Raw genomic sequence first — 27,938 nt, forward strand, 5'->3', positions numbered from 1 at the left:
ACAAGAGGTACAGGTCGCAAAATAACCCTGTGCCTTGGCACCCTTGCTCCTTGTGGACGACATGCTGTTGTCTCCTAGGAGAGTGATCACTGAGGATATATGGGAAGGGTATACAGCCCGACCGAACAGAAATATATAAATATATATATAGTATCTATTCCGGCACCCCAAGGGGACCAGCACCGGGTGACCGGTGTGGCTTACCGACCGCTAAAAAGCGGAGTGTGTGTCCTCCAGATTCCCTGCCTTAGGTCTCCCAGCGTTGCAGAGCTCTTTCCAGGAAATCCTCCACAGGCAGAATGCCAAAGAAATGGCTGCCGGAGCTCTCAGGGGAGGAGTGGAGCCGTGGGCGGCGTTAGAAAAGTGCGGGAATCTGGAGTCCCCACAGTGATCAGTGAGGGGGGAGGAAACATACAGAATGCTCCGGCCCTCACATCCGACGTCAGGTCGGCAGTCCCGCCCTTATCCCTGATAGACAGGCCCGGGGGCGGGAGTTTTGCTACTAGGCCGCAATTGAAGCCGGGGACTAAATTTAAGACCGCGGCCGACAAACAGGCGCGGTCGGCGCGGAAGTCCGCCGGCCATCACAAATAAGCAGCTGCTGCAGCGTCCGGGATGAAGGCGCTCCATGCACATCCCCCATGGGGATACAGAGTACCTTAGTGATGCAGGGCCCGGTCCCTGAAGATAAATAAACTCCTGTCCGACAGATTCCCACAGGGGCTGCGGAGGGAGCACGGTCCCAGTGAATGGATGACCGCTCAGGATCCCACTTCTCCCAGAGCCTCTAAGGGATGGTGAAGGAGACAGCATGAGGCTCCGGCCTTTGTACCCACAATGGGTACCTCAACCTTAACAGCACCGCCGACGTAGTGGGGTGAGAAGGGAACATGCCGGGGGCCCCGTGGGGGCCCACTTTTCTTCCAACCGATATAACTAAAATGAGAATGCATGAGTGGATGTGTGCCTCCTTCCACACAAAGCATAAAACTGAGGAGCCCGTGATGCACGAGAGGGTGTATAGGCAGAGGGGAGGGGTTACACTTTTTAAAGTGTAATACTTTGTGTGGCCTCCGGAGGCAGAAGCTATACACCCAATTGTCTGGGTCTCCCAATGGAGCGACAAAGAAATATAAAATTAACTTTTAATAAAACTATATGAAAAATTATCAATTTTAATGAAATAATAGTGGTTATGCACATTTTAACTGGAAAATAGGTAAAGTGTATTATTTTTTAGCATTTAAATTTTCGGTTATTGTGTGTGTGTAAAGGAACATTATAACCCTTTAATTTTATGCCAGAAAAGCATGCGTTTTTGAAGCCAAAAACGCAGTGGAAAAGCAGGTAAAAAGCATGAAAAACGCAGGAAAGTTGATTTTGGTTGCGTTTTGCCATTTCTCATTGACTCCAATGTTAAGGAAACGCTGCAGAAATGGCAAAAACAACTGACATGCTGCTTCTTTTTCAGCATGTTTTTTGACCACAAATATGCAAATTAAACGCTGCTGAAAAAAAAGCAAAGTGCAGACAGGATTTCTGCTTTTCCCATAGACTTTGCTGGCAATCAAAAACGCATGCGTTTTAGCGCAAAAACGCTGCTGCTAAAAACGCTGCAGAAACGCGGAAAAAAACGCAACGTGCGAACATAGCCTTACTCGCGTTTTTGATGCTGCTTATTTTCACTGCATTAAAAAATGCAATGTTTCATAGTACAAGCAAAGTGGACGGTATTAATAAAAATCTCATGTCCACGGTGCTTTTTTTACGCTGTGTAAACAGACCGCAGAGGAGTTTTTCCAATCTGCAACATGTCAATTTTTCTTGCAGAGATGCTGAGGTTTCTGTTCGGAATTTTCCCATAGACTTGCATTAGATGCGGACATTCAGAAGGTAAAAGATGCATATGCGTTTTTGGTGTGTTTACATGGCAGAAACGCATTAATGCATGTAATCCGCGCAGACGTTTTAGAAATAAACCGCTTTCTTTAAAGGATGATACACCAAATAGAGATACACCAAATAGACAAAAAAATGTCAAAAAAGCACACAAAAACGCAATGAAAAAAAAAAAGCAAGCAAACTTAGGTGAGGACATGGTGTCAAAATTTTGCAGTGTCAAAAACTCAATGGGTACTGATCATGGGAACGTACCCTGACTTTCATTATTTTCACTGAAATGGCTGAATGAAGGTTTGTTTATGCATGTCAAATTATATTGTTGTTTTAGCACTGCTTTGAGATACAAATAAATCACTGTCATTTATATACCATAATTTATTTTGCAGAACAATTGAAAAAAGTGTCCTAAAGTTAAGTTTTATTCTTGTTTATATTTTATACTGTTTAGTATAACAACAAATGAATTCTCTGGGCTTTTTATGGTGGTGTAGATACCAAATATGTGTAGTGGGAGGCGGGGGGGGGGGGGTTGTGTTTGCCTACATGTATTTCATAAAATATATTTTAAGATAAAAATTGTGGGGAACGTTTTTTTTTTTTACTTAATTCATAATTTTTTTCATCCATAGGGTAAAACAGCCCAGTACAGTAATATACCGTATTTTTCGGACTATAAGACGCACCGGACTATAAGACGCACCCTGGTTTTAGAGGAGGAAAATAAAACTTTAAGCAAAAAAATGTGGTCATGACACACTGTTATGGGGCGAGGATCTGCTGCTGACACTGTTATGGGGGTAATGTCCCCAAATTCTCTACTAAGGTACCCCATCCTGGTAATGATCCTCCTGCCTTGTGTATGATCCTGCTATAAACCCCCATCCTGCTCATATACCAGCATCCTGCTCATATTCCCTCATCCTGTTCATATACCCCCATCCTATTGATATACCCCCCATCCATCCTATTGATATTTCCCCCATCCATCCTGCTCATATACTCCCATCCTGCTCATATACTCCCATCCTGTTCCTATACCCCCATCCTGTTCCTATACCCCCATCCTGTTCCTATACCCCCATCCTGCTCCTATACCCCCATCCTGCTCCTATACCCCCATCCTGCTCCTATACCCCCCATCCTGCTCCTATACCCCCCCCATCCTGTTCCTATACCCCCCATCCTGTTCATATACCCCCCATCCTGTTCATATACCCCCCATCCTGTTCATATACCCCCCATCCTGTTCATATACCCCCCATCCTGTTCATATACCCCCCATCCTGTTCATATACCCCCATCCATCCTGCTCATGCCCCCATCGTGCTCATATACTCCCATCGTGCTCATATACTCCCATCGTGCTCATATACTCCCATCCTGTTCATATACTCCCATCCTGTTCATATACTCCCATCCTGTTCATATACTCCCATCCTGTTCATATACTCCCATCCTGTTCATATACTCCCATCCTGTTCATATACTCCCATCCTGTTCATATACTCCCATCCTGTTCATATACTCCCATCCTGTTCATATACTCCCATCCTGTTCATATACTCCCATCCTGCTCATATACTCCCATCCTGCTCATATACTCCCATCCTGCTCATATACTCCCATCCTGTTCATATACTCCCATCCTGCTCATATACTCCCATCCTGCTCATATACTCCCATCCTGCTCATATACTCCCATCCTGCTCATATACTCCCATCCTGCTCATATACTCCCATCCTGCTCATATACTCCCATCCTGCTCATATACTCCCATCCTGCTCATATACTCCCATCCTGCTCATATACTCCCATCCTGTTCATATACCCCCCATCCATCCTGCTCATATACTCCCATCCAGCTATATGCCCCCATCGTGCTCATATACCATCCTGGTATATGGCCTGTATCCTATAGCACAGAGAAAAAAAAATAAACGTTTATACTCACCTTTTCCTCACTCCCTCCAGCACCGATCATCTTCCTCTCAGCGGCTATGACCTGTGTGTGTGGAGCCGTTCCCCTGCAGCACGCGATGTCTTCCTGTCTGTGCCGATCAGCTGATCAGCACAGATCAGCTGACCGGCACAGACAGGAAGACATCGCGTGCTGCAGGCGGACGGCTCCACACACGGGGACGGGTGAGTGCACTGATTCACTGCACCCCGCGCTGATGATGACGCGCGGGGGGCAGTGAATACAGCCGCACATGATCACTCCAGGCTGTAATTGCCAGGGGTGATCATGCAGACCAGCTCTTTACTATGCGCGCGTCCCCGCTCATCCTCCCGCCCACCTGTCAATGCCGGCTTCAGCGCTGAGAGATGGGCGGGAGGATGGGCGTGCATATGTAATGAGCGGGCCCACGTGGTCACGGCAGGCGCTGCTGCTGCCTGCTCGTGCCCCCGATGACCCGCTCCACCGCAGCACCCTCGTTCCCGGCCGCAGCCCTATAGTCAGACCATAAGACGCACCCCCAACTTTCTCCCAACATTTGGGGGAAAAAAAGTGCGTCTTATGGTCCGAAAAATACGGTAACTTACTGGTGTATATAGAAGAAATCACAGTCTCCTATGAAAGCCAGCTATGGGTGGTTTTCACAAAAGTACTGTGATGACCGACAGAGGGGCTGACCCCTGGCTGTCATGGCAATATATTGATGACCCAAGATTGCATCACGGGAATACTGTTAAGGCTCAGAATAGAACACCTCCCCTGCCAGCAAGCGCTACGTGCCGCTGTCAGACATTGAGAGCAGCATTTAACCTGTTAACAGCTGTGGTCAGAGTGCCGCTGCACATGCTGCTGTTAGAGACAGATGAAAGCTAAATGATTCAACCATCATCTGCAGGGACAGATGCGGGCTCAGCATTAAAGGCAGGGAAGCGACTTATGAGGTGTATAGCATATCATTAGTCGTAAAGGGGTTAAAATATCTAATATATAAAGCTGAGTGTACGTACGTACGTACGTACGTACGTACGTACGTACGTACGTATGTCCACTAAAGGAAGCCGCACCGTCGCATTTGCAATCACGAAATTTTGCACAGACTCCTCAATTGACTCAGGGAACGTCATAGACTATGTTTTGACAGGAAAAGTTAACCCCGCACTTTACAGTTAGGCTATGTGCGCACGTTGCGTACAGTCACTGCAGAAATTTCTGCAGCGATCTGAAGAGCACATGTGCGCTTTAAATCGCTGCAGAAATGTCCGTAGTGAAAGCCGATTCCATGCGCTCTGCCTGCAGCTCCTGCCATAGACAGAGCAGGAGCTGCCGGCAAAGTGCAGGAAAGAAGTGACATGTCACTTCTTTTTACGCAGCGCTTCGGCAGTAGCCGAAGCGCTGCGCTCTTAAACGCCACGTGCGCACGGCCCCTGCACAATCTCCATAGACTGTGCAGGGGACGCAGGACGCATGCAGTTACGCTGCGCTACAAAGCGCAGCGTAACTGCATGTATTTACGCAACGTGCGCACATAGCCTTACTCTGCAAAAAACCTGCCTAAAGTCAATGGAGCTGAGAGCTACAGGTCATTAATAGGAGCTGTGATTGGTTGCTATAGGCAACGAAGGACATTCTTAGTACAAGATGCTTATGTGTGAGGTAATATGATTTCTGTGCAGAGACAGACAGACAGACATAGGCACACAGGCAAACAGAGAAAGAGGCAGACAGGGAAAGAGACAGGGAAAGAGGCAGACAGGGAAAGAGAGAGAAAGAGGCCGACAGGCAGGCAAAGAGACAGGCAGGTAAAGAGACAATCAGAGACAGACAGAGAGAGCGATAGAGAAATAGACAGACAGAGGCAGACAGGGAAAGAGACAGAGAGACATTCAAACAGACATATAGAGACAGAGAGAGAGAGAGACAGACAGACAGACAGACAGACAGACAGAGCGGAAGAGAGACAGTTACAATCCTGGGCAATGTACAAACAGTGCTTTCACATTAACCCCTTCAGCCCCCGGGCACTTTCCGTTTTTGCGTTTTTGTTTTTTGCTCCCCTTCTTCCGAGAGGCGTAACTTTTTTATTTTTCCATCAATCTTGCCATATGAGGGCTTGTTTTTTGCGGGACGAGTTGTACTTTTAAATGAAACCATAAGTTTTACCATATAGTGTCCTGGAAAACGGCAAAAAAATTCCAAGTGCGGAAAAATTGCAAAAAAAGTGGGATTGTACAATAGTTTTTGGGATATTTTATTCACCGTGTTCACTATATGGTAAAACTGATGTGTGGGTATGATGCCTCAGGTCGGTGCGAGTTTGTAGACACCAAACATGTATAGGTTTACTTGTATCTAAGGGGTTAAAAAAAATTCACAAGCTTGTCCAAAAAACGTGACGCACGTTTTGCGCCATTTTCCAAAACCCGTAGCGTTCTCATTTTTCAGGATCTGAGGCTCAGTGATGGCTTATTTTTTGCGTCTCGACCTGACGTTCTTAACGGTACCATTTTTGCGCAGATGCTACGTTTTGATCGCCTGTTATTGCATTTTGCGCAAAATTTGCGGCGATCAAAAAACGTAATTTTGGCGTTTGGAATTCTTTTGCCGCTATGCCGTTTACTGATCAGATTCATTGATTTTATATTTTGATAGATCGGGCATTTCTGAACGTGGCGATACCAAATATGTGTGTATTTTTTATTTTTTTAACCCTTTAATTTTCAATGGGGTTAAAGGGGGGGTGATTTGAACTTTTAGGTTTTTTTATTTTTTTTAATTTTTTAAAACTTTTTTTTTACTTTTTTTTTTATTTTACTAGTCCCCCTAGGGGGCTATTGCGATCAGCAATCCGATCACTCTGCACTATCTGCAGATCTCAGCTACAGAGCTGAGAACTGCAGATTTGCTGCTTCACTTTCAATGCCGGCTGTATTCCGGCATTGAGAGGAAGTGACTCATGTTAGCTACAGGCGTCATCACATGACCCTGTGCTACCATGGCAACCGCCGAAAGTCACGTGATCATGTCACGTGACTTCCGGTGGGGGCGGGGTAAGTCACTGTCATGGCGGCGCCCATTGACATATCGCTGCCAAGACTTTGGCAGCGAAATGTAAGGGGTTAATGGCCGCGGGTGGAAGCGATTCCACCCGCGGCTAAAAGGCACACATATCAGCTGTTGATAACAGCTGATATGTGCGCGTCTCGCCGCCGCCTGCCGGCGGCAGGGGGCGGGGCTTACCGGCACACGATCCATGACGTACATAGTACGTCATGGGTCGTTAAGGGGTTAAGGTCTTACACAAAACGCCAGTCTTGATGAAAATTTTGCTGAAATGGGATGAACCAAATTCTTTAAAAAGACAAAAATTCACTAATTCACAAGTGAGTAAAATGAATTAAATTCATTCATCGAAAGAAATGTACTCCAGTCAGAGGAAGGCGTATAGTATATGTCATAATTACTAATAGTAACAAATTCTTTACCAATCATTTCTTCTGCTACACGCTGTCCCCGTTTGGTTTGCGCCACCTACTCTTACTATCTCCTTGTGCCGAAACCATGACCCTCTTCAAGCTAGGCCAGGACGTCTCTGCGTATACAAGTTGAAAGGTTGTAACATCATGACCATACTTACCACGTGGCCAATGATAAATGAATCCATCATCACTGGTCTGCACAGCAATTTCCTTTACCGTTACTCTCCGTATGTTCTCAGCCATTTTTTTCCACGGGCCTGCTTTATTGGATGGGGTGTAGGAATGATGTGAGAGAAGAACAGATTTTTTTGCAGATAAAGATTTAGAGTAGGAATATGAATCAGATTTTGAACTATGATCAGTCTCTGTATGAACAGATCCTTCAAAATCCTCCGAGTACACAGAATTAACTGTGGATTCATCTGCGGTTTCTGGAATGTTATGCTCAGAAGAGCTGGATTCATATCTGTGCCGAGGGGGTAACATTTTGGAATCTTTGTTGGTCTCGGAGTGTGCTTCTGCAACAGATTCCTCTTCTGAGGTGGACTGTCTCGGGACTGACTTTGCGTCCCTGCTAACCGTGTGTCCTTTGTCTTGAACAGATGAGTGATGCATAAGATGCTTAGGCTTTTCACCCATTATCTAGGGTAGGAAAAAGTCTCATTGATCAAAATGAACACAAAAAGGTTATAGAACGTTCATAAATTACTGTACAAGGAATTGGTTCCATTACACTATTCAGTTTAGTAAATTGGTCACAATTAATAAAATCGCATTAAGATTGCTTAGCAGGTATGCTAGTGTATTTCACAATAATAACATGAAATTAACGCCTAACCTTTATTTTAGGCTCCTCTGCGTCTACAGGGAGTGCCAGATCATCCAAACTTAGGATATTCAGTTTAAAATCTAAAAGGTAAAGCATACACAATAATAAAATAATACAGTAACAATAGATTCTAGTAAGAATATTACAAAATGCAAAGCATTGGCATCAGTGAGAGATAACATCTTGTTAAGATGAGGGACTTTTTGTCATTCCCTTAAAGGGAATCTGTCAGCAAGTTTTTGCTATGTAATTTCAGGACAGCATGAGATAGAGGTTAAAACAAAGAATGCAAGGATGTGTCACACATCAAGTTGTGTGCTGCTATTTACTTAAACTTTATCACCTGGTGATCTCAATGCTTTGACTAGCTGGCATGTGGTCACTCATCTGACCCTGCCCCTTCCTCTAATAAACAGCTCACTGTCTATAGAAATTGTACATAGAGCACCTGGTGTGGGCGGGGGCAGCTTTCTGAGCTCTGCTGCATTGTTAAATCTAAAATCTCTGTCAGAACCGCTGCATCCAGTAAACTAAGTGAAACATTGTTGGATTCAGGGCATCTTTGCCTACATTATGCTGCTATCAGATGAGGTAGCAAAAACCTTCTGACACATTCCCTTTAAAAGGCTATCTTCATCAATTTGTAAAAAAATATGCAAGAACCCAATTAAAAAAGGATTATCTGGGATGTTTCCTCATTTTTTCATATGGGGCTACAAACGTATCGGCAGGTACTTGAAAAACTACAGTTTCCCCAAAAATTAAGCCCTAGCCCGAAAATAAGCCCTAGCAGGAATTTTCTGAATAAAGGCCCTGTCACACACAGAGATAAATCTGCGGCAGATCTGTGGTTGCAGTGAAATTGTGGACAATTAGTGCCAGGTTTGTGGCTGTGTACAAATAGAACAATATGTCCATGATTTCACTCCAACCACAGGTCTGCCAAGGATTTATCTCTGTGTGTGAAGTGGCCTTAAGGTGTAGTCACGGTTCAATAATGAAGTGTCCATGCAGCTAAAAAAGTTAAAGAATACTGCAGGACACTTCATTAGAATGTGAGGTGGTGGAATACATCGAGGAGCTGCGGAACACATCAATGCATTCCATCGCAGGTCCTTGAGTTCCAATGCACTGCCATCTGTAACCAGTACGGTACCACCGTGCAGGGCCGCCCTCAGGGCATTACTATTGTGCCTGGTGTACCGGGCCCCATGAAGACAGGGGGCCCGGCCAGGCCCGGGGTAATTACTTAGCTTTATTAAGCCCCAGGCAGGACGGGCCCCTTCTCGTCATCAGGCCCCAGTCACAGCAGCAGCAGAGGGGCCCCGCAGTGTCGCTGCACTACCAGACATGACTAATTTGCATGTGTAAGGGCGGAGCATGCAATTTAGCCATGTGCTGGAGTGGAGGCAAGGTCATTGGAGAAGAGTAGTGTGTCATAGCTGGGCTGTGCAGCAGGGTGGTGAGGTAGTCACTCTGCGACCTACACTCCTGCAAGTAGCAGCGGCTGAGGTGGTGAGGACGCGGCAGCCAGCGGGTCAGGTAAGCGCCGTGAGCTGAAGACGATCGCCGGGGAAGTGGGGTGGCCCGCCCGATGATCTCTGTCCGGGGGGGGCCCGCTGATCCCAATCCCAGGTGATTCCAGCCCAGGGGGGTTGCTGATCCCAGCCCGGGTGATCCCAGCCCAGGGGGAGCGCTGATCTCTGCCCGGGGCCGACCCCAGCCCCTGTCTTGCTTCAGCTAGTGCAGGGTGGGGATCCTCCGACCCATGGTCTCATGCCGCGGTGCTGTGAGCCTCCTGCCTCTCGCGGTGCTGTGAGCCTCCTGCCTCTCGCGGTGCTGTGAGCCTCCTGCCTCTCGCGGTGCTGTGAGCCTCCTGCCTCTCGCGGTGCTGTGAGCCTCCTGCCTCTCGCGGTGCTGTGAGCCTCCTGCCTCTCGCGGTGCTGTGAGCCTAAAGGGTGCTTTACATGAGACGAGCTATCGTGCGATGCAACGTCGGGGTCACGGTTTTCGTGACGCACATCCAGCATCGATCACGACGTCGTCTCGTGTGACACCTCCGAGCGACGCACTATTGCTCACAAATCGTGAATCATGTACTCATCGCTCAGTTTCAAAAAATTGTAATTAAAATGGTGCCGGTTGTTCATCGTACCCGGGGTAGCACACATCGCTCCGTGTGACATCCCGGGAACGATGAACACAGCTTACCTGCGTCCCGCCGGCAATGCGGAAGGAAGGAGGTAGGCGGGATGTTTACGTCCCTCTCATCTCTGCCCCTCGCTTCTATTCGCAGCTGGCTGTTTGACGTTGCTGTGACGCCGAACGTCCCTCCCCCTTCAGGAAGAGGATGTTCGCCGTCCACAGCGAGGTCGCTCAGCAGGTAAGTACGTGTGACGGGGGTTTCATGACTTTGTGCGACATGGGCAGCGATTTGCCCGTGACGCACAAATGAGGGGGGCGGGTACGATCGTTCGTGAAATCGCACAATCGGTCGTCTCGTGTAAAGCAGCCTTAACAGCTAGTCAGGAATATAATCTTGCGTCCGTAGGCGCAGAAGGCAGGAAGTGTCACGGCTCGGAGGAGGATTCAAGGTGGAAGGAAGCAGGCGGCAAGTCACCTGGCCTGGCGGCTACACAGTAAGTCAAGGCCCGGAGGCCGTGGGGTGTGTTTGGCGGGAGGCTTCTCGGTGTTTAGAGCAGGTGTGTGTTAGAGACTATTTGGTGCCCTCTGCCCTGACACAAAGGCCTCACTGGTGCTGTATTTTCCTAAGGAGATTATTTGCTATTAGCCAGGCTGTGATAAAGAATCTCCTTAGGAAACTACAGCACCAGTAAGGCCTTTGTATCAGAGACTGTTTGGTACCCCCTGTCCTAATAGCCAGGCTGTAATAAAGAATCTTCTAAGGCTGCGTGCCCACGATCAGTGTTAGCAGCGTTTTGGATGTAGCATACTTCAGCTGCTTCCAAAACGCTGCAATGTACAGTACAAAAAACAGGAGAAACACGAGTAGAGCTGCTTCACAAAAATATGTATTTTTATTTCTATTAATGTCTTAATTTATATTATATCAAAAATGGATAAGAAAGAAGGGAATTTTGTTACTTACCGTAAATTCCTTTTCTTCTAGCTCTTATTGGGAGACCCAGACGATTGGGGTATAGCTACTGCCCTCCGGAGGCCACACAAAGCACTACACTAAAAAGTGCAAGGCCCCTCCCCTTCTGGCTATACCCCCCCGTGGTGTCACGGGTTCTCCAGTTTTAGTGCCAAAGCAAGAAGGAGGAAAGCCAATAACTGGTTTAAACAAATTAACTCCGAGTAACATCGGAGAACTGAAAAACCGTTCAACATGAACAACATGTGTACCCGCAAACAACAAAAAAATCCCGAAGGACAACAGGGCGGGTGCTGGGTCTCCCAATAAGAGCTAGAAGAAAAGGAATTTACGGTAAGTAACAAAATTCCCTTCTTCTTCAGCGCTCTATTGGGAGACCCAGACGATTGGGACGTCCAAAAGCTGTCCCTGGGTGGGTAAATAAATACCTCATGTTAGAGCTGCAAGACAGCCCTCCCCTACGGGGAAATCACTGCCGCCTGCAGGACTCTTCTACCTAAGCTGGCATCCGCCGAAGCATAGGTATGCACCTGAGAATGTTTGGTGAAAAATGTGCAGACTCAACCAGGTAGCTGCCTGGCACACCTGTTGAGCCGAAGCCTGGTGTCGTAGTGCCCAGGACGCACCCACGGCTCTGGTTGAATGGGCTTTCAGCCCTGAAAGAACCGGAAGCCCTGCAGAACGGTAGGCTTCCAGAATTGGTTCTGTGATCCATCGAGCCAGGGTGGCTTTAGAAGCCTGCAACGTCTTGCGCGTACCAGCGACAAGGACAAAAAAAGTGCATCGGAACGGCGTATGGGCGCCGTGCGGGAAATGTAGATTCTGAGTGCTCTCACCAGATCTAGCAAACGTAAATCATTCTCATACCGGTGAACCGGATGATTGCAAAAGTACGGTAAGGAGATATCCTGATTAAGATGAAACGAGGATACGACCTTAGGGAGAAACTCCGGAATGGGGCGCAGCACTACCTTGTCCTGGTGAAACACCAGGAAGGGAGCCTTGGAAGACAGAGCTGCCAGCTCAGACACTCGCCGAAGCGATGTGAACGCAACGAGAAACGCCACCTTCTGTGACAGGCGAGAAAAAGGAACTTCCTTCAGAGGCTCGAAAGGCGGCTTCTGGAGAGCAACTAGAACCCTGTTCAGATCCCATGGATCTAACGGCCGCTTGTACGGGGGTACGATATGACAAACCCCCTGCGGGAACGTGCACACCTTAGAAAGACGTGCTAGACGCCTCTGAAAAAAAACACGGATAGTGCTGAGACTTGCCCTTTGAGGGAGTCGAGTGACAAGCCCTTTTCTAACTCCTATTGTAGGAAGGAAAGAAAAGTAGGCAATGCAAATGGCCAGGGAGACACTCCCTGAGTAGAGCACCAGATTAAGAAAATCTTCCACGTTCTGTGGTAGATCTTAGCAGACGTGGGCTTCCTAGCCTGTCTCATGGTGGCAACGACCCCTTGGGATAATCCTGAAGACGCTAGGATCCAGGACACAAAGGCCACCCAGTCAGGTTCAGGGCCGCAGAATTCCGATGGAGAAAACGGCCCTTGGGACAGTAAGTCTGGTCGGTCTGGTAGTGACCACGGTCGGCCGACCGTGAGATGCCACAGATCCGGGTACCACGATCTCCTCGGCCAGTCTGGTGCGACGAGTATGACGCGGCTGCAATCGGATCTGATTTTTTGCGCAGTACTCTGGGCAAGAGTGCCAGAGGTGGAAACACATATGTGAGCCGGAACTGCGACCAATCTTGCACTAAGGCGTCTGCCGCCAGAGCTCTGTGATCGCGCGATCGTGCCATAAATGCCGGGACCTTGTTGGTGTGCCGAGACGCCATTAGGTCGACGTCCGGCACCCCCCAGCGGCAACAGATTTCCTGAAACACGTCCGAGTGAAGGGACCATTCCCCCGCGTCCATACCCTGGCGACTGAGGAAGTCTGCTTCCCAGAATTCTACGCCTGGAATGAGAACTGCGGATATGGTGGATGCTGTGTCCTCCACCCACATGAGGATTCGCCTGACTTCCTGGAAGGCTTGCTGACTGCGCGTCCCTTCTTGGTGGTTGATGTATGCCACCGCTGTGGAGATGTCCGACTGGATTCGGATCTGCTCTCCTTCTAGCCACTTCTGGAAGGCTAATGGGGTAAGATACCCTGCCCCGATTTCCAGAACATCGATCTGAGGGGTGGACTCCTGCTGAGTCCACGTCCCCTGAGCCATGTGGCGGAGACAAACTGCTCCCCACCCTGACAGACTCGTATCTGTCGTGACCACTGCCCAGGATGGGGGCTATGACAATGAGGTGGGAATAAGCCACTATAGCAGAGAGTCCTCGGCCGTCTGGGAAAGGGAGACTTCCCTGTCCAGGGAGGTTGACTGCCCGTCCCATTGGCGGAGAATGTCCCATTGCCGTTGGCGCAGATGAAACTGCGCAAAGAGAACTGCCTCGATGGCTGCCACCATCTTCCTTAGGAAGTGCATGAGGCGCCTTAAGGGGTGCGACTGGCCTTGAAGGAGAGACTGCACCTCTGTCAGCAGTGAACGCTGCTTGTTCAGCGGAAGCTTCACTCTTGCTGATAGAGTATGAAACTTCATGCCGAGATACGTTAGTGATAGAGTCGGGGACAGATTTGACCTTGCCAAATTGATGATCCACCCGAAAGTGGAGAGTCTCCCGCGTAACATTCAGGCTGTGTTGGCATGCCTCGAGGGAGGGTGCTTTGACGAGTAGATCGTCCAAGTACGGGATCACCGGGTGTCCCTGAAAGTGCAAGACTGCTACCACTGCTGCCATGACCTTGGTGAACACCCGTGGGGCTGTCGCCAGACTGAATGGCAGAGCTACGAACTGAAGATGTTCGTCTCCTATCACAAAACGTAGAAAACGTTGGTGCTCCGTAGCAATTGGCACGTGGAGATAGGCATCTTTGATGTCTGTTGAGGCAAGGAAGTCTCCTCGAGACATTGAGGTAATGACGGATCGGAGGGATCCCATCCGGAACCGCCTGGCGTTCGCATGCTCGTTGAGCAGTGTCAGGACCAGAACGGGACGGAAGGAACCGTCCTTTTTTGGAGCCACAAAGAGATTGGAGTACAAACCCTCGCCCTCGTTCCTGAGGGGAGACAGGGATCACCACTCCTTCTGCTCTTAGAGCATCCACCGCCTGCAGCAGGGAAATGGAGTCGGAGGACGAGAACAGAACACTGTCCTGTGCACGTGAGCACAATGTCCGTCACCCACCGGTCTGTGACCTGTGGCAGCTAAATGTCGCCAAAGGCGGGGGAGTCTGCCATCAACCGCGGATGCGGAGAGAGAGAGAGAGAGAGAGCTGAGAGTCCTGAGGAGACCGCCTTGGTAGCGGTTCCTCCGACTGCCTTCCTTGGGCGTGATTGAGCCCGGCCGGAATCTGAGCCCGTCTGAGGTTTTGTAGCCCTTTTGCACGAGGACAATTGGGACCTGCCGGAGCTTGGGAAGGACCGAAACCTCGACTGTACTTTTAGGACAGTATTAACAGGGTAAGTCGCAGTGCAGACATTGCGGGGTTACGGACGCCTCTGCGGTACAGATGTCCCTGTGCTCAAGGCCAGCTGCGCAAGAACAGCTGAAAAGGTTAGGTTGCCTATACGGCTGTGGATGCCGGAGCAACCGACACGCCGATAGCTTCCTAGACAGATTTCAACCAGAGTCCATCTGTCTGTGACTGGCATCTTTAAGTGAAGCCCCATCTCCAGTGCAACTATGGCTCTAGATGCAAGCCTGGAGATTGGAGAATCCACCTTTGGACCCTGGGTCCAGCGCTGACCACGTCAGGGGAAAAGGGATAACGTGTATCCTAAAAACGTTTGGAGAAGACGCTTATCTGGTAAGCGTGGTGTTCCTGGACTGCTTCTCTGAAGTCAGCGTGGCCAGAAAAATACTCAATATCTGTGTGAGATACTGAAAAGGGACTTCTCCTGTTCGTCTCCTATCTCCACTGGGGGAGCTGAGGGAGAAAGATCCAACCTTCCATTGATGGACGGTATAGGACATTCCGTATGGCGTTACCACCCGGTGTATCCGGATCGATAGCGATGTCAGTATCAAAGCCCTGAAGAGCTGCCTTTTGGTCAAGTAGATTGCCCATGGCCTGTCTGGACTGCAAGTCTCTATATTATGACTACTCCGTCCCTGTCCATGGACAGGGTTGACAGGAGGTTTCTTTGGCCACAACTAGTAGAAACCCCGGCAGACGAAGTGCTAGAGACCCCCGCAGACGACGTGCTACAGGGGAGCATGCACACAATGGGACGGTGTCATGAACAGCATCCCATGTAGTAAAAACAACACTGAAAATCTGTGTTGCTTTTTTGCCGCTGCCGACTAGCTATCTAGAAGTATATAGCCAAGATTGGTGACCGTACAGTGCAATGTATAGCATACAGGCATAAAGTACAAATGACCACTGCAGCACAAGCAATACAAGCAGCATAGAAGCCTGTGCCCTGGCACCCCTGCTCTTCTGCTGCTGTATACTAGTCATCTAGGGGAATATAGCCAAGAGTGACCCTACAGTGCAATGTATAGCATACAAGCACAAGTACAAATGAACACTGCCGCACATGCAATACAAGCAGCATAGAAGCCTGTGCCCTGGCACCCCAGCTCTTCTGCTGCTGTAGACTAGTCCTCTAGGGGAATATGGCCCAGAAGAGTGACCATACAGTGCAATGTATAGCATACAAGCACAAGTACAAATGCACACTGCAGCCCATGCAATACAAGCAGCATAGAAAAAAACCTGTGCCCCAGCACCCTTGGTTTTCTGCTGCTGTAGTCTAGCCATTCCAGGAGAATATAGCTAAGACTAGCGACTGTACAGTGCAATGTATAGCACATAAGCATAAACACAAATGAACACCTCAGTCGTGCAATACAAGCAGCCTAGAAAGCCTGTGCCTTAGCACACCTGCTTTCCTGCTGCTGATGTGTCGCTCCCCAGGCGGGCATATAGCGACCTATGCAGTTAAAAACAACACATGTACACACTGCAGTTATATGTGGTCAGCACTATGTGTGCCGCTTACCGCCCGCTTATAAGCGGGTGTATGATCGCCACCGTCCTGCCTGGTTGCTGAAAGTCCGAGCTCGGACTGCAGTAATGGCTGCCGGCTTCTTCCCCAGCTCATGTGAGGAGGGGCGGGCCGTGGGCGTGCCCCCAAGGCAGAGCGGGAATCCGGCGTCCGACAGTGTGCAGTGAGAGGGCTGGAGCATATAAATAAGGCTCCAGCCCTCGGCGCTGCTGATTGCTCAGCGCCTGTCCCCTTCCCTGAGTGACAGGGAGGGGGCGGGAACGAAGCGGCACTAGGCCGCAGAAGCCGGGGACTGGATTTATAAGCGCCGCCGCCGTAAAAGCGCGGTCGGCGCCCAGTCCCCGGCGAACTACAAGTCCCAGCCGCGCCGCCGCTCCCGGAGCGTCCGGCGCGGTAGTTCCCAAAACACAAAGTCACTCAGCAAGGCTGCAGTGACTGTAACCCCTTACTGTCCCCGGCGCACTAGCACACCCAGCAAGTCTGGAGTGTGCTGTGCCTTGTGTACGGGGACACAGAGTACCTGTTAATGGTGCAGGGCCATGTCCCTGAACGGTACTCCAGCTCCGTATCCAGCAGGTTCAAATGGGTCTGTGGATGGAGCCCGGCGTCAGAGGTTTGAGGCCGGCAGGATCCCACTTCACCCAGAGCCCCTCAGGGGGATGGGGAAGGAAAACAGCATGTGGGCTCCAGCCGCCGTACCAGCAATAGGTACCTCAACCTTACAACACCATCAACGGGTGAGAAGGGAGCATGCTGGGGGCCCTATATGGGCCCTCTTTTCTTCCATCCGAAATAGTCAGCAGCTACTGCTGACTAAAATCTGTGGAGCTATGCGTGGATGTCTGACCTCCTTCGCACAAAGCTTGAAAACTGGAGAACCCGTGACACCACGGGGGGGTATAGCCAGAAGGGGAGGGGCCTTGCACTTTTTAGTGTAGTGCTTTGTGTGGCCTCCGGAGGGCAGTAGCTATACCCCAATCGTCTGGGTCTCCCAATAGAGCGCTGAAGAAAAATACATATGAAAAGTACATGTGGGAACAAAGTAGTAGAAAAAGTGAGGCCAAGAGGAAGGATGTTAAAAAGACACAGACATAACCTTAAGTCACGGTTCCAGGAAAGGGGATACAGCAACCGCAGTATTAAGAAGGGCTACCTTAGGGCCAAAAACACTCCAAGGTCGCAACTCCTACTGTCAAGAAATAAAGATAGACCAGAACATCAGGCGGTCAGATTCATTACTACTTTTAATCATGAATGGCATAATATTCGTGCCATTCTGAATCGCCACTGGTCTATCTTAACATCAGACCCTGCCCTGAAGGACTCTTTGTCCGATTACCCCCTAATGACGGCTAGGAGATCGGCTAATCTCCGCGATATGCTTGTCAAGAGCCATTATGTCCCACCAGTGTCTAGCTTTTTAGGTCTTACCAACCCTCGGGTTGGGTGCTTCCCATGTGGTCATTGTCTCGCATGCAGCAATGTCACTCGCAGCTCGGTGTTTTCGTCATCAGACGGGACGCGTGAGTTCCATATCAGGGACTATGTTTCTTGTGGCACCTCAAACGTCATATTATGCCGTTTGTGGGTGCCCATTGATTTACATAGGACTGACGTCGCGCGAATTGCGCGTTCGCGTCCGCGAGCATGTGAGGGACATTGTTGCGGCAAAGACTGTGACTGACTGTCTCTTTAAAAACTATCCCACGCCACTTCAAAGCCTACCATGGATGTGATCCGAAATCTCTACTAATACGTGGGATTGAGGTAGTTCATGGTGGCATTAGGGGTGGCAATATTAAGAAAAGGTTGGCCCAACATGAGACGCGATGGATGGTGTTGTTGGGTACAATCACCCCGTCGGGTCTCAACGAGGCGTTAAGCTTTGCCCCTTTTCTATGACATTACCCCACTGTGTGGGTTTCGTCCTTCCCTTCTGCTTGACTGGGGATATGGATATGTAATTTTTATTAATGTGTTTTATTCTTTTTTTACTTACTTATTATGTTTCCTCTTTCCCTTTTATTTGTCCCTTTGAAATAACAGCATTGATCCTGCATGATTGTGATTCACCAAGCCATAAAGCGATATTGAAGATCCGTTTTTACCTAAGTGGACACGGACACTGGACGGCGTATGCGGCATATTCATTGTATACTCATCTCTATCTATGTCATATGTTTCGGTGTGACCTTATTCTGTATTTCTATTTATGCGACCGCATAGCCATAATACCCGTGCCTGTGAATACTTGGCTCTTACGCTTCCTACCTGTCATGGATGTGCGCGTGCGCGTGTTGCGCCGCGGGTCCGCCTTCCTCCCGGCCGTCTTTGGGTGACTTGTGCGCATGCGCGGGTGCTATGGAGACGCGTCCCTGCTCCCGCGCATGCGTTACTGTTATGACGGCGTGTGGAGGTTTCCGGATCCCGGGGGCGCCATACGCGCATGCGCCGGTGATATCTATTGATAGGATACAGCTGTTTATATGGGGTTAGCGGCTATTTAAACTAGCCGATAGCTATGATCAGTCACTCCCTGATGAAGCAACAGCGCACAAGCAGCTATCTGTGAAACGTACGTCGGAGTTTCTTGGGGGACTTAACCCTTCTTCACCTGACAAACCTCCTTGGTCTACTTTATAACTGCGGACTACACATTGTGGTATGTATGGGGATCCTGCCAAGTTTTGTGTTCCCTCTGCCGTGATACCATGGGGAAGCTGTTCAGTTAATGCTGACCCAAAGCACTGATACACAATTGGTAATGTGGGACATTATAATTGGCGGGATTCCATTTGCAACCACTTTGTATATATGAGTGTCATATGTTGCATGAGTTGAGTATACACATGTGTGGGTTTCAGTTTATGTGAAAATATTGCAGTTGATATGTAGCTGGCCATAGCAGACCTCGTTGAGATCTTCTGTTTTATATATGGGTAATGGATTATTTATAAACCTGGTCTGCTTATGGTGTAGTTATATGCCTTGTGTGATAATTGTACACATATGTGTTTTTCACCTTAACCCTTTCACGACCGGCCGATTTTTCGCTTTCCGTTTTTTTTTTTCGCCATTCTTTTTCTGAGAGACGTAACTTTTTTATTTTTCAGTCAATATGGTCATGTGAGGGCTCATTTTTTGCGGAACGAGCTGTACTTTTAAATGAAACCATCAGTTTTACCATATTGTGTACTAGAAAATGGCAAAAAATTCCAAATGCTGAAAAATTGCAAAAAAAGTGCGATAGCACTATAGTTTTTGAGATATTTTATTCACTGTGTTCACTATATGGTAAAACTGATGTGTGGGTGTGATGCCTCAGGTCAGTGCGAGTTCGTAGACACCAAACATGTATAGGTTTACTTTTATATAAGGGGTTAAAAAAAAATCGGAAGTTTGTCCGAAAAAAGTGGCGCACGTTTTACGCCATATTCCGTGACCCGTAGCGTTCTCATTTTTCGGGATCTTAGGCTCAATGACGGCTTATTTTTTGCGTCTCGAGCTGACGTTTTTACCGGTACCATTTTTGCGCAGATGCTACGTTTTGATCGCCTCTTATTGCATTTTGCGCAAAAGTTGTGGCGACAAAAAAACGTCGTTTTGGCGTTTGGAATTTTTTTGCCGCTACGCCGTTTACTGATCAGATTAATTGATTTTATATTTTGATAGATCGGGCGTTTCTGAACGCGGCGATACCAAATGTGTGTATATTTTTTATTTTTTTAACCCTTTAATTTTCAATGGGGCGAATGGGGGGTGATTTGAACTTTTAGGTTTTTTTGTTTTTTTTTAATTTTTTAAAACTTATTTTTTTACTTTTTTTTTTATTTTACTAGTCCCCCTAGGGGGCTATTGCGATCAGCATTCCGATCGCTCTGCAGTATCTGCTGATCACAGCTGGAAGGCTGTAAACAGCAGATACGCTGTCTTTCTCTTTTGCTGTGACCCGGGCACAGCGAAAGTGAAACCAATTCATGTGTAGTACAGGAGTCATCACATGACCCTGTACTACCATGACAACTATCGGGAGTCACGTGATCGCGTCACGTGACTTCCGGTTTCGGCGGTAAGTAAGACTTTACCGCGATTGCGCTTATAATGGCGCTGTCATGTATTGACAGCGCCATTATAAGGGGTTAATCGGCACGAGCAGATAACGATTCTGCTCGTGCCTAGCAGGCACACATCTCAGCTGTGAAAATCAGCTGAGATGTGTGCCGATCGCGGCATGCTGCCGCCGGAGGACCGCGGGCAGTAAGATTATGTCATTTAGGACGTAATTTTACGGCCCGCGGTCATTAAGGGGTTAAGCAATAATTGTTAGAGTTGACATATAGCTCCTGAGTCTTGACTTTTGTATGCCTGTATGATTCTTCTCATGAGGTTTTGCTGTAACACTATAATCCAACATAAGTGTGATACCGGCGCATGACGGCATGCAGAAGTGGCTCGGTCAGCTTTGTTGTATACTCTGTTTGATACACTCTTCATGTGACAATCATGTGGTTTTTTGACAAGATTGTATCAAGTGTCCTTGCAGGTTATGTCTGTGTCTTTTTAACATCCTTCCTCTTGGCCTCACTTTTTCTACTACTTTGTTCCCACATGTACTTTTCATATGTATTTTTTCTTATCCATTTTTGATATAATATAAATTAAGACATTAATAGAAATAAAAATACATATTTTTGTGAAGCAGCTCTACTCGTATTTCTCCTGTTTTTTTATTCTGTTTGTGAGTAGCTCCGGCACACAATGCAGCGTCCCAAATAAGGGACGACTGCTGTGTGTCTGTAATATACTGTTGGACTTATGTATCTAATGTACAGTACAAGCACAGTGGATGGGATTTGTAGAAATCCCATGCCCACTGTGCGTGTATGGCCCCGCAGCAATAACTGACCTGTGGTGCGGCTTTCCGAGGCCGCAGCATGTCAATTATTTGCTGTGGAGTCGCATAAGGAGAACACAAACCGGAGACTGCAGCGCACCGAACCATGATCATGGGCACGAGCAGGTGCGTACTCGTGCGGAGGAGACTTGTGGCCCCGCAGGTCAGGATGCCCATGCCCAGATGGAAGATAAATAGAAATCTGTTAATGGATCTGTCCTCCATAGACTTCCATGGTAAAGAAAACTGATCCTGCAGAAATCATTTTCCCAACGGATGATTACAAGATATGTGGACTCAGCCTAATTCTGCCTTATGTGGCATTTCTTGTTCACAACCCTCTTCAGCTCTCATAAAAAACAACCATCAGTTTAAATCTCAGCTTAAAACACCATGCATGGCCCGGGCACCGATCTCCTGACCTGCATCCTCATATATGCTATGAGGCTGCTGAGGTCAGGTCAGGAAACCCTTGGCCAGTCCATGCACTGTCCAAGTGCAGACCGGTTTTCACCGACTGCTGAATGAGCCTTAGGATTCAATAATTTTTATTAGGTTTTCAAAGTTTATACATAAAATAGCTGAATGAGCCTTAAAGTGAATATGTCAGCAGGTTTTTTCTCCCCCATCTGAGAGCAGCATAATGTAGAGACACATACCCTGATTCCAGTGATGTCACTTACTGGGCTGTTTGCTGTCATTGTGATAGCTGCAGATCTAGCAGTTATACAGAGCTCATGAATATACTGCCGCATGTCAAGTAGTCCTGTAATGATAATCTCCTGCTGATTAACCAGTGATGTTATCAAAACTATACTAAGGAGCCCAATAAGTGACAATCGCTGGAATCAGAATCTCTTCCCCTACGTTATGCTGCGCTCAGATTAAGTGTAAAAACCTGGTGACAGATTCCCTTTAAAGGGGTTGTCAGGTCTAAATCCACAAGTCTGCATTATCACAATTTGGTTTCAATTAGTTTAAAAACTGTATGTGACACATTCCCTTAAAGAAAAAAAAAATAGATATAGCAAAAATAAATATAGACCAAAGAAGTTAGATTTAAAATGAAAACAAAAAAGTTAGAGTAGAGTAGGGCCCTGTCAAAAGAGTCTACCTTGTTGTGGAGGCAGGCTTAAAAAAATCTTTTGGCCAAAACAAAATTTGATGGCGGTGTGTGATACGGTGTTCAATGTGAAGGGTTAATGTGTGATTGGCAAGGTTGTAGTGCAGAAGGCAAGTTTTTCCAATAGTGGCGGTGGGACTATGGAAGATTCGCGGGGTGGAGGCGGAGCTGGGGTGGAGGAGGAGCCAAGTGGAGGCGGAGCCTAAAGGGGGCCCTGAAATTTTGCCAGTATGGAGCCCTGAAATTCCTACTGGCAGCCCTGCCACCATGTGTGTATGTTTTGGCAGGAAGCAGTGGAGGACCGCAGTGGAGCACACAAGGACTTGCAGGGAGTGCTCACTGTGGATTGCACAAGTACTTGGGAGCGATGCAGATGTCAGAGGTCTGGCAGGTATGAGTCTCCTGAGGGTGTCTGCCTTTTTTGTGGGGTAAACTTACCCCCAACCCGTGTTTCCTCAGAAATAAGCCCTACTCTGAAAATAAGCCCTAGCACATTTTTCGTGACAAAAAAAATAATATAAGGCAGTGTCATATTTTTGGGGAAACCGGGTACTTGTCTATTAAACCGAGCAACTATCTCTGCTATATCGCAGCAGTCATCGCCTGATCCAGTCGGAGATTCTCCTACCTAACTGTGGGGAGCAGGCTATCAACCAGCATGATGTCGACAATGGCGTTCCAACAGAGCAGACCAAACAAGAAAGAGCTTCTCTGTTGATCTAAGCTCAAAGGAAGCTTGAATGTCAACGCTTGAGGTGAGAAAGGCAGGTAGTTAGCAACTACCTGTTGCCAAGATCTTAGCCCCATATGGAAGTCACGGAAAACCCCTTTAAAGATCATGTTTTTGTAAAAATATAGGTAAAGTGTAAAAGAAGAACAAAAAAAAAAAACAAAAAAAACAAAAAACGTTTTGGAAAGTTATAAATCTCTACCATTGAAATGACTTGTCCACCACTAGACAACCTCTTACTACAGAGCACAAGATGGTTAAAAAGAAAAGAAAAATCAATACTCACCTCCCAGACCAGCTACTGATCGGCTACATCCTTCATGTGACTCTGCTGCCAGATGTTGATCCCAACAGACCGGTGAGGAAAGCAGCACAGAGTAAGAAAGAGCAGCATTTATCTGGGAGGTGAGTATTGTTTTTGTAGCTTCTTTAATGTTCAGCAGACATATTAAGATAAGCACATTTTTAAATATTTTATCAAGGAGTTTATCACTGATGGAGTTCAGGCACTGACAAGTTTTAAATGGTGACGGGACAGTAACAAAAATAAGTGTTGAGAAACCATGATGCATTTTTTCTGAAATGTTCAGTCAGTGTACTTAGGGTTATAACTTCATGTATATGTGACGCCCTGGCCTATCAAGTCGTCACAAGGGTGCCGTGCAATCTGCTCTTCTGCATGGTACCCGCTCCTCCTTGGTTACGGGTCCTGTCCCTTTGGTGTTGCTAAGAACAGGTATACACAAATCCTGAGGAACACTCTGCACCACACCCACCAGACACCCACTGGGCAGCCTGAGGGGAATAGGGCCGCCCAGATGGAGGGATGGTAGAAGGAGGGCCAGAAGTGTGAGTAGTAGTCAGAGAATGTCAGTCAGCAGTGACAGGAAAAGGTCACACTGCGGAGTTGGGCTCCTGTACCCGTCCCAGGTGCCAGACATTGGCCAGGCAGGAGCTGGAACCCCGGTCACAGGGGGTAGTGGCAGGGGGCACGGTACTGCCACGGAGGGCAGTTCGGCTGCCTTGTGCTACAATCGGGCAGGGGTCAGGGCACGAGAGGGTACGCGGACCCTAGGCTGGGAAGTAGCTTTATGCAGCCCAGTAATTCACCCGACGAGAACGGAATCTTCATGAACCGCTCTCCACCCGCTGCAAAATCGGGGTACTAGCGCAACGAGGGGGATAGGACTTCCCAAAATCGTCCAGAAAATCCCAAGCGTGAACCCTGAGAGCAAGCTCACCCTGCTAGTCACGGAGGTGAGCGGGACCCGAGTAGTTTTAGGCGAAAGGGATCCACGAAGACTAAACACAGTGCCAAGACACAAGGCTTTAGACCAACCAGCAACGCCAAAATGGCACGGACCCAGCGTGTTCGAACTAAGGCTGCAGGGCATTCAAGACTTTGGTTTGCTCGTTGTCGGTGTTAGCATCTCTGGACTGTGTGAGTAGGTTGTGCCCCTTTGCTTCCAACGGGTCCCCAGCCCTCCATCACCGAGCCCCGGGACACCTACCCCTGCCCACGGAGGGGTTAACATCACCAGCTGCCATCCCATCACTCACAGGCGCTCTCCTTCTCTCCTAAACGCAGCAATGGTGGTATTCCATTTTATCACGACCCGTCGGTGGCGTCACGAACACTATCCAATCCACCCTTCCATTCCCCTTTTTCATTTCGAGCGGCCACGCGACCCCGCCTCGGATCCGGAGACCCCTCGAGCCACTGCGGATCCGGATCCGAGCAGCTCGTCGGCTGTCGCGGGGGCGGTACACATTTTAAATTTAAGTTGTTGTGCACAGTTCTCCTCAGGGAAACTTATACAGTCACCACTGCTATAGATTATGGTTCCGTTAGTACTACGGTACCTGAAAGACCAATTCAAGTAACTTCTAAGATCCTTTATTCACATTCTTAACACTATTTTAAACTCTCAACTAACAAACAATTGTCATCATACAAAAAACATTACGGCCAAGGTAGTTTAACAGCTTTTCAGAATTCGTTGTAACTAGTGTACCTAAATGTCATTACAGTACAACTTACACAAGTAAGAAAACTAAGCCTTACCGTTGGAGCTTGCACTACTTTCATCCTCAGGTCTGGAGAAGAGCTCATCGAGAGATTTAATGTCACTTCTTTGAGACACAGGTGTTCGACTTCGCCTCCCCAGCCTTGTCCTTGAAGATGGACTGTTTAATGAGTTTCTCACAGATGGCGACGGAGATCGAGATCTGAATCGAGTTAAGGAGTGCGTTCTTCCTGGAAACCTAGGGCTTCCATAGCTAGGTGGCGATGGTGTTCTAGAATTTAAGCGGGAAGGGTGTCGGCGAGGAGAAACAAATCCCATAGTTGAGGGACTATGACGAAGCTTTCTGCGAGGGGTTGATTTGCTGGGGGGTGATGGGGTCCTAGGTGGTTTCTAATGTAAAGGAAATGAAAAAATATCACAAATTGAAAAAATAAGGAATTGAATATTAGAATTGTGTTAAAATATACCGAAAGTCACAATCAAGAGCACTTTCACAAACTTTATTCAGATTTTATGTGTGCATTCTAAAACCGTGAAAGTATTCCTCTGAGAAAATGGTAGAAAGTCATTTTACATGCCTTTAGGCTGCTTTACATGCTGCGACGTCGCTAGTGATCGCACCCGCCCCGTCGTTTGTGCGTCACGGGCAAAATCGCTGCCCGTGGCGAACAATATCGCAGGTACGCGTCACACGAACTTACCTTCCTAACGACGTCGCTGTTGCCGGCGAACAACCTCTTTTTTAAGGGGGCGGGTCGTGCGGCGTCACAGCGATGTCACACAGCAGGCTACTAATAGAAGCGGAGGGGCGGAGAGCAGCAGCATGAACGTCACTCCCACCTCGTTGCCGGAGGACGCAGGAACGCTGTTGTTAGTCATTCCCGGGGTGTCACACGTAGTGATGTGTGCTGCCTCAGGAACGACGAACAACCTGCGTCCCAAACGAGCAACGATATTTTGAAAATGAACTACGCGTCAACAATCAACGATTTGGTGAGTATTTAGGATCGTTAGCGGTCGCTCGTGTCACACGCAGTGACGTCGCTAACAAGGCCGGATGTGCGTCACGAATTCTGTGACCCCCAGCGACATCTCGTTAGCGAAGTCGTTGCGTGTAACGGGGCCTTTTGTGCAATTTGAAATAAACAATGTTTTGTAAAAATACATAAAAAGTTCTCCTAAAGTAAAAATGCAATATCTGCAAAGTATATACAGGGAATTTATGCTTATGTCTATCTGAATATTAATTGATATTTAGCAAAATGGAAAAATCCAAAAATATCAGCAGATCTAGATGCTGATAAACATCAACAAATCTATCGATTAGACGCATGGGGATGACATGCACAACTGCTTATCATCTTAACTTAGTTACAAAAGAATTCCCCCAAACCATAACAGGGAGTGACCACTGGAGGACACAGACAGAAAAAGGCTCCTGTGCAAGAACAATATATGGGTAGGGATGGGCAGTGACTTACAGGACCTTCAATGACATCATAGCATGTGAGCGTCTGGTGTGAATGTTGATTGGCTTACAGACTGGTCACATGATTATGACGTCATCAAAGTTCCTGGTAACTGAACTTTCATTGTCACTGTGCGAGTTTCGCATCACAGCGCACAATCTCCCCACAGGAGCGGGTCAACTGCATCTATTTCCATGCAGCTGATGTACTTCTTTTCAGAGATTGTCAGTCCGTGCGGGGTGATGCCCATGCAAAACTTGTGCAATTATCCCCTCACTGACGGCCTGCTTCTTGCTCTGTAGAGAGCAATGTAGCAGAGCTGACTTGTCAATGTATAGACATTGTCTGTGCACAGTGATAAAGCAAAGTTGACTTTGCTCTTTGCTTCTTACTATATATAGACACTGTCTGTGCACAGTGATGAAGCAGAGTTGACTTTGCTCTTTGCTTCTCACTATAGACACTGTCTGTGCACAATGATGAAGCAAAGTTGACTTTGCTCTTTGCTTCTCACTATGTATAGACTGTGTATGTGCACAGTGATAAAGTAGAGTTGACTTAGCTCTTTGCTGCTTACTATATATAGACACTGTCTGTGCAGTGATGAAGCATAGTTGACATTGCTCTTTGCTTCTCACTATACAGTCATATGAATAAGTTTGGGCACCCCAATTAATGTTAACCTTTTTTCTTTATAACAATTTGGGTTTTTGCAACAGCTATTTCAGTTTCATATATCTAATAACTGATGGACTCAGTAATATTTCTGGATTGAAATGAGGTTTATTGTACTAACAGAAAATGTGCAATCCGCATTTAAACAAAATTTGACCGGTGCAAAAGTATGGGCACCCTTATTAATTTCTTGATTTGAACACTCCTAACTACTTTTTACTGACTTACTAAAGCACTAAATTGGTTTTGTAACCTCATTGAGCTTTGAACTTCATAGGCAGCTGTATCCAATCATGAGAAAAGGCATTTAAAGGTGGCCACTTGCAAGTTGTTCTCCTATTTGAATCTCCTATGAAGAGTGGCATCAGGGGCTCCTAAAAACAACTCTCAAATGATCTGAAAACAAAGATTATTCAACATAGTTGTTCAGGGGAAGGATACAAAAAAATTGTCTCAGAGATTTAAACTGTCAGTTTCCACTGTGAGGAACATAGTAAGGAAATGGAAGAACACAGGTACAGTTCTTGTTAAGCCCAGAAGTGGCAGGCCAAGAAAAATATCAGAAAGGCAGAGAAGAAGAATGGTGAGAACAGTCAAGGACAATCCACAGACCACCTCCAAAGACCTGCAGCTTCATATTGCTGCAGATGGTGTCAATGTG

General features: G+C 47.6%; 1 protein-coding gene across 1 annotated transcript in view; it reads right to left on the reverse strand.

Annotated features, from left to right (window-relative positions):
- C1H19orf44 (chromosome 1 C19orf44 homolog) overlaps positions 1-27,938 on the reverse strand; it is a 91,882-nt gene that overhangs the window by 18,106 nt on the left and 45,838 nt on the right. Inside the window, exons 5-7 of the mRNA XM_075335078.1 lie at positions 25,172-25,523; positions 8,175-8,245; positions 7,495-7,978 (exon numbers count right to left, since the gene is read on the reverse strand). Coding sequence (XP_075191193.1) covers positions 7,495-7,978; positions 8,175-8,245; positions 25,172-25,523 — 907 coding nt within the window. The remainder of the gene's footprint in view (positions 1-7,494; positions 7,979-8,174; positions 8,246-25,171; positions 25,524-27,938) is intronic.

Source organism: Anomaloglossus baeobatrachus, chromosome 1 (genome assembly GCF_048569485.1).
Source record: "Anomaloglossus baeobatrachus isolate aAnoBae1 chromosome 1, aAnoBae1.hap1, whole genome shotgun sequence".
Classification (NCBI taxonomy): Eukaryota; Metazoa; Chordata; class Amphibia; order Anura; family Aromobatidae; genus Anomaloglossus; species Anomaloglossus baeobatrachus.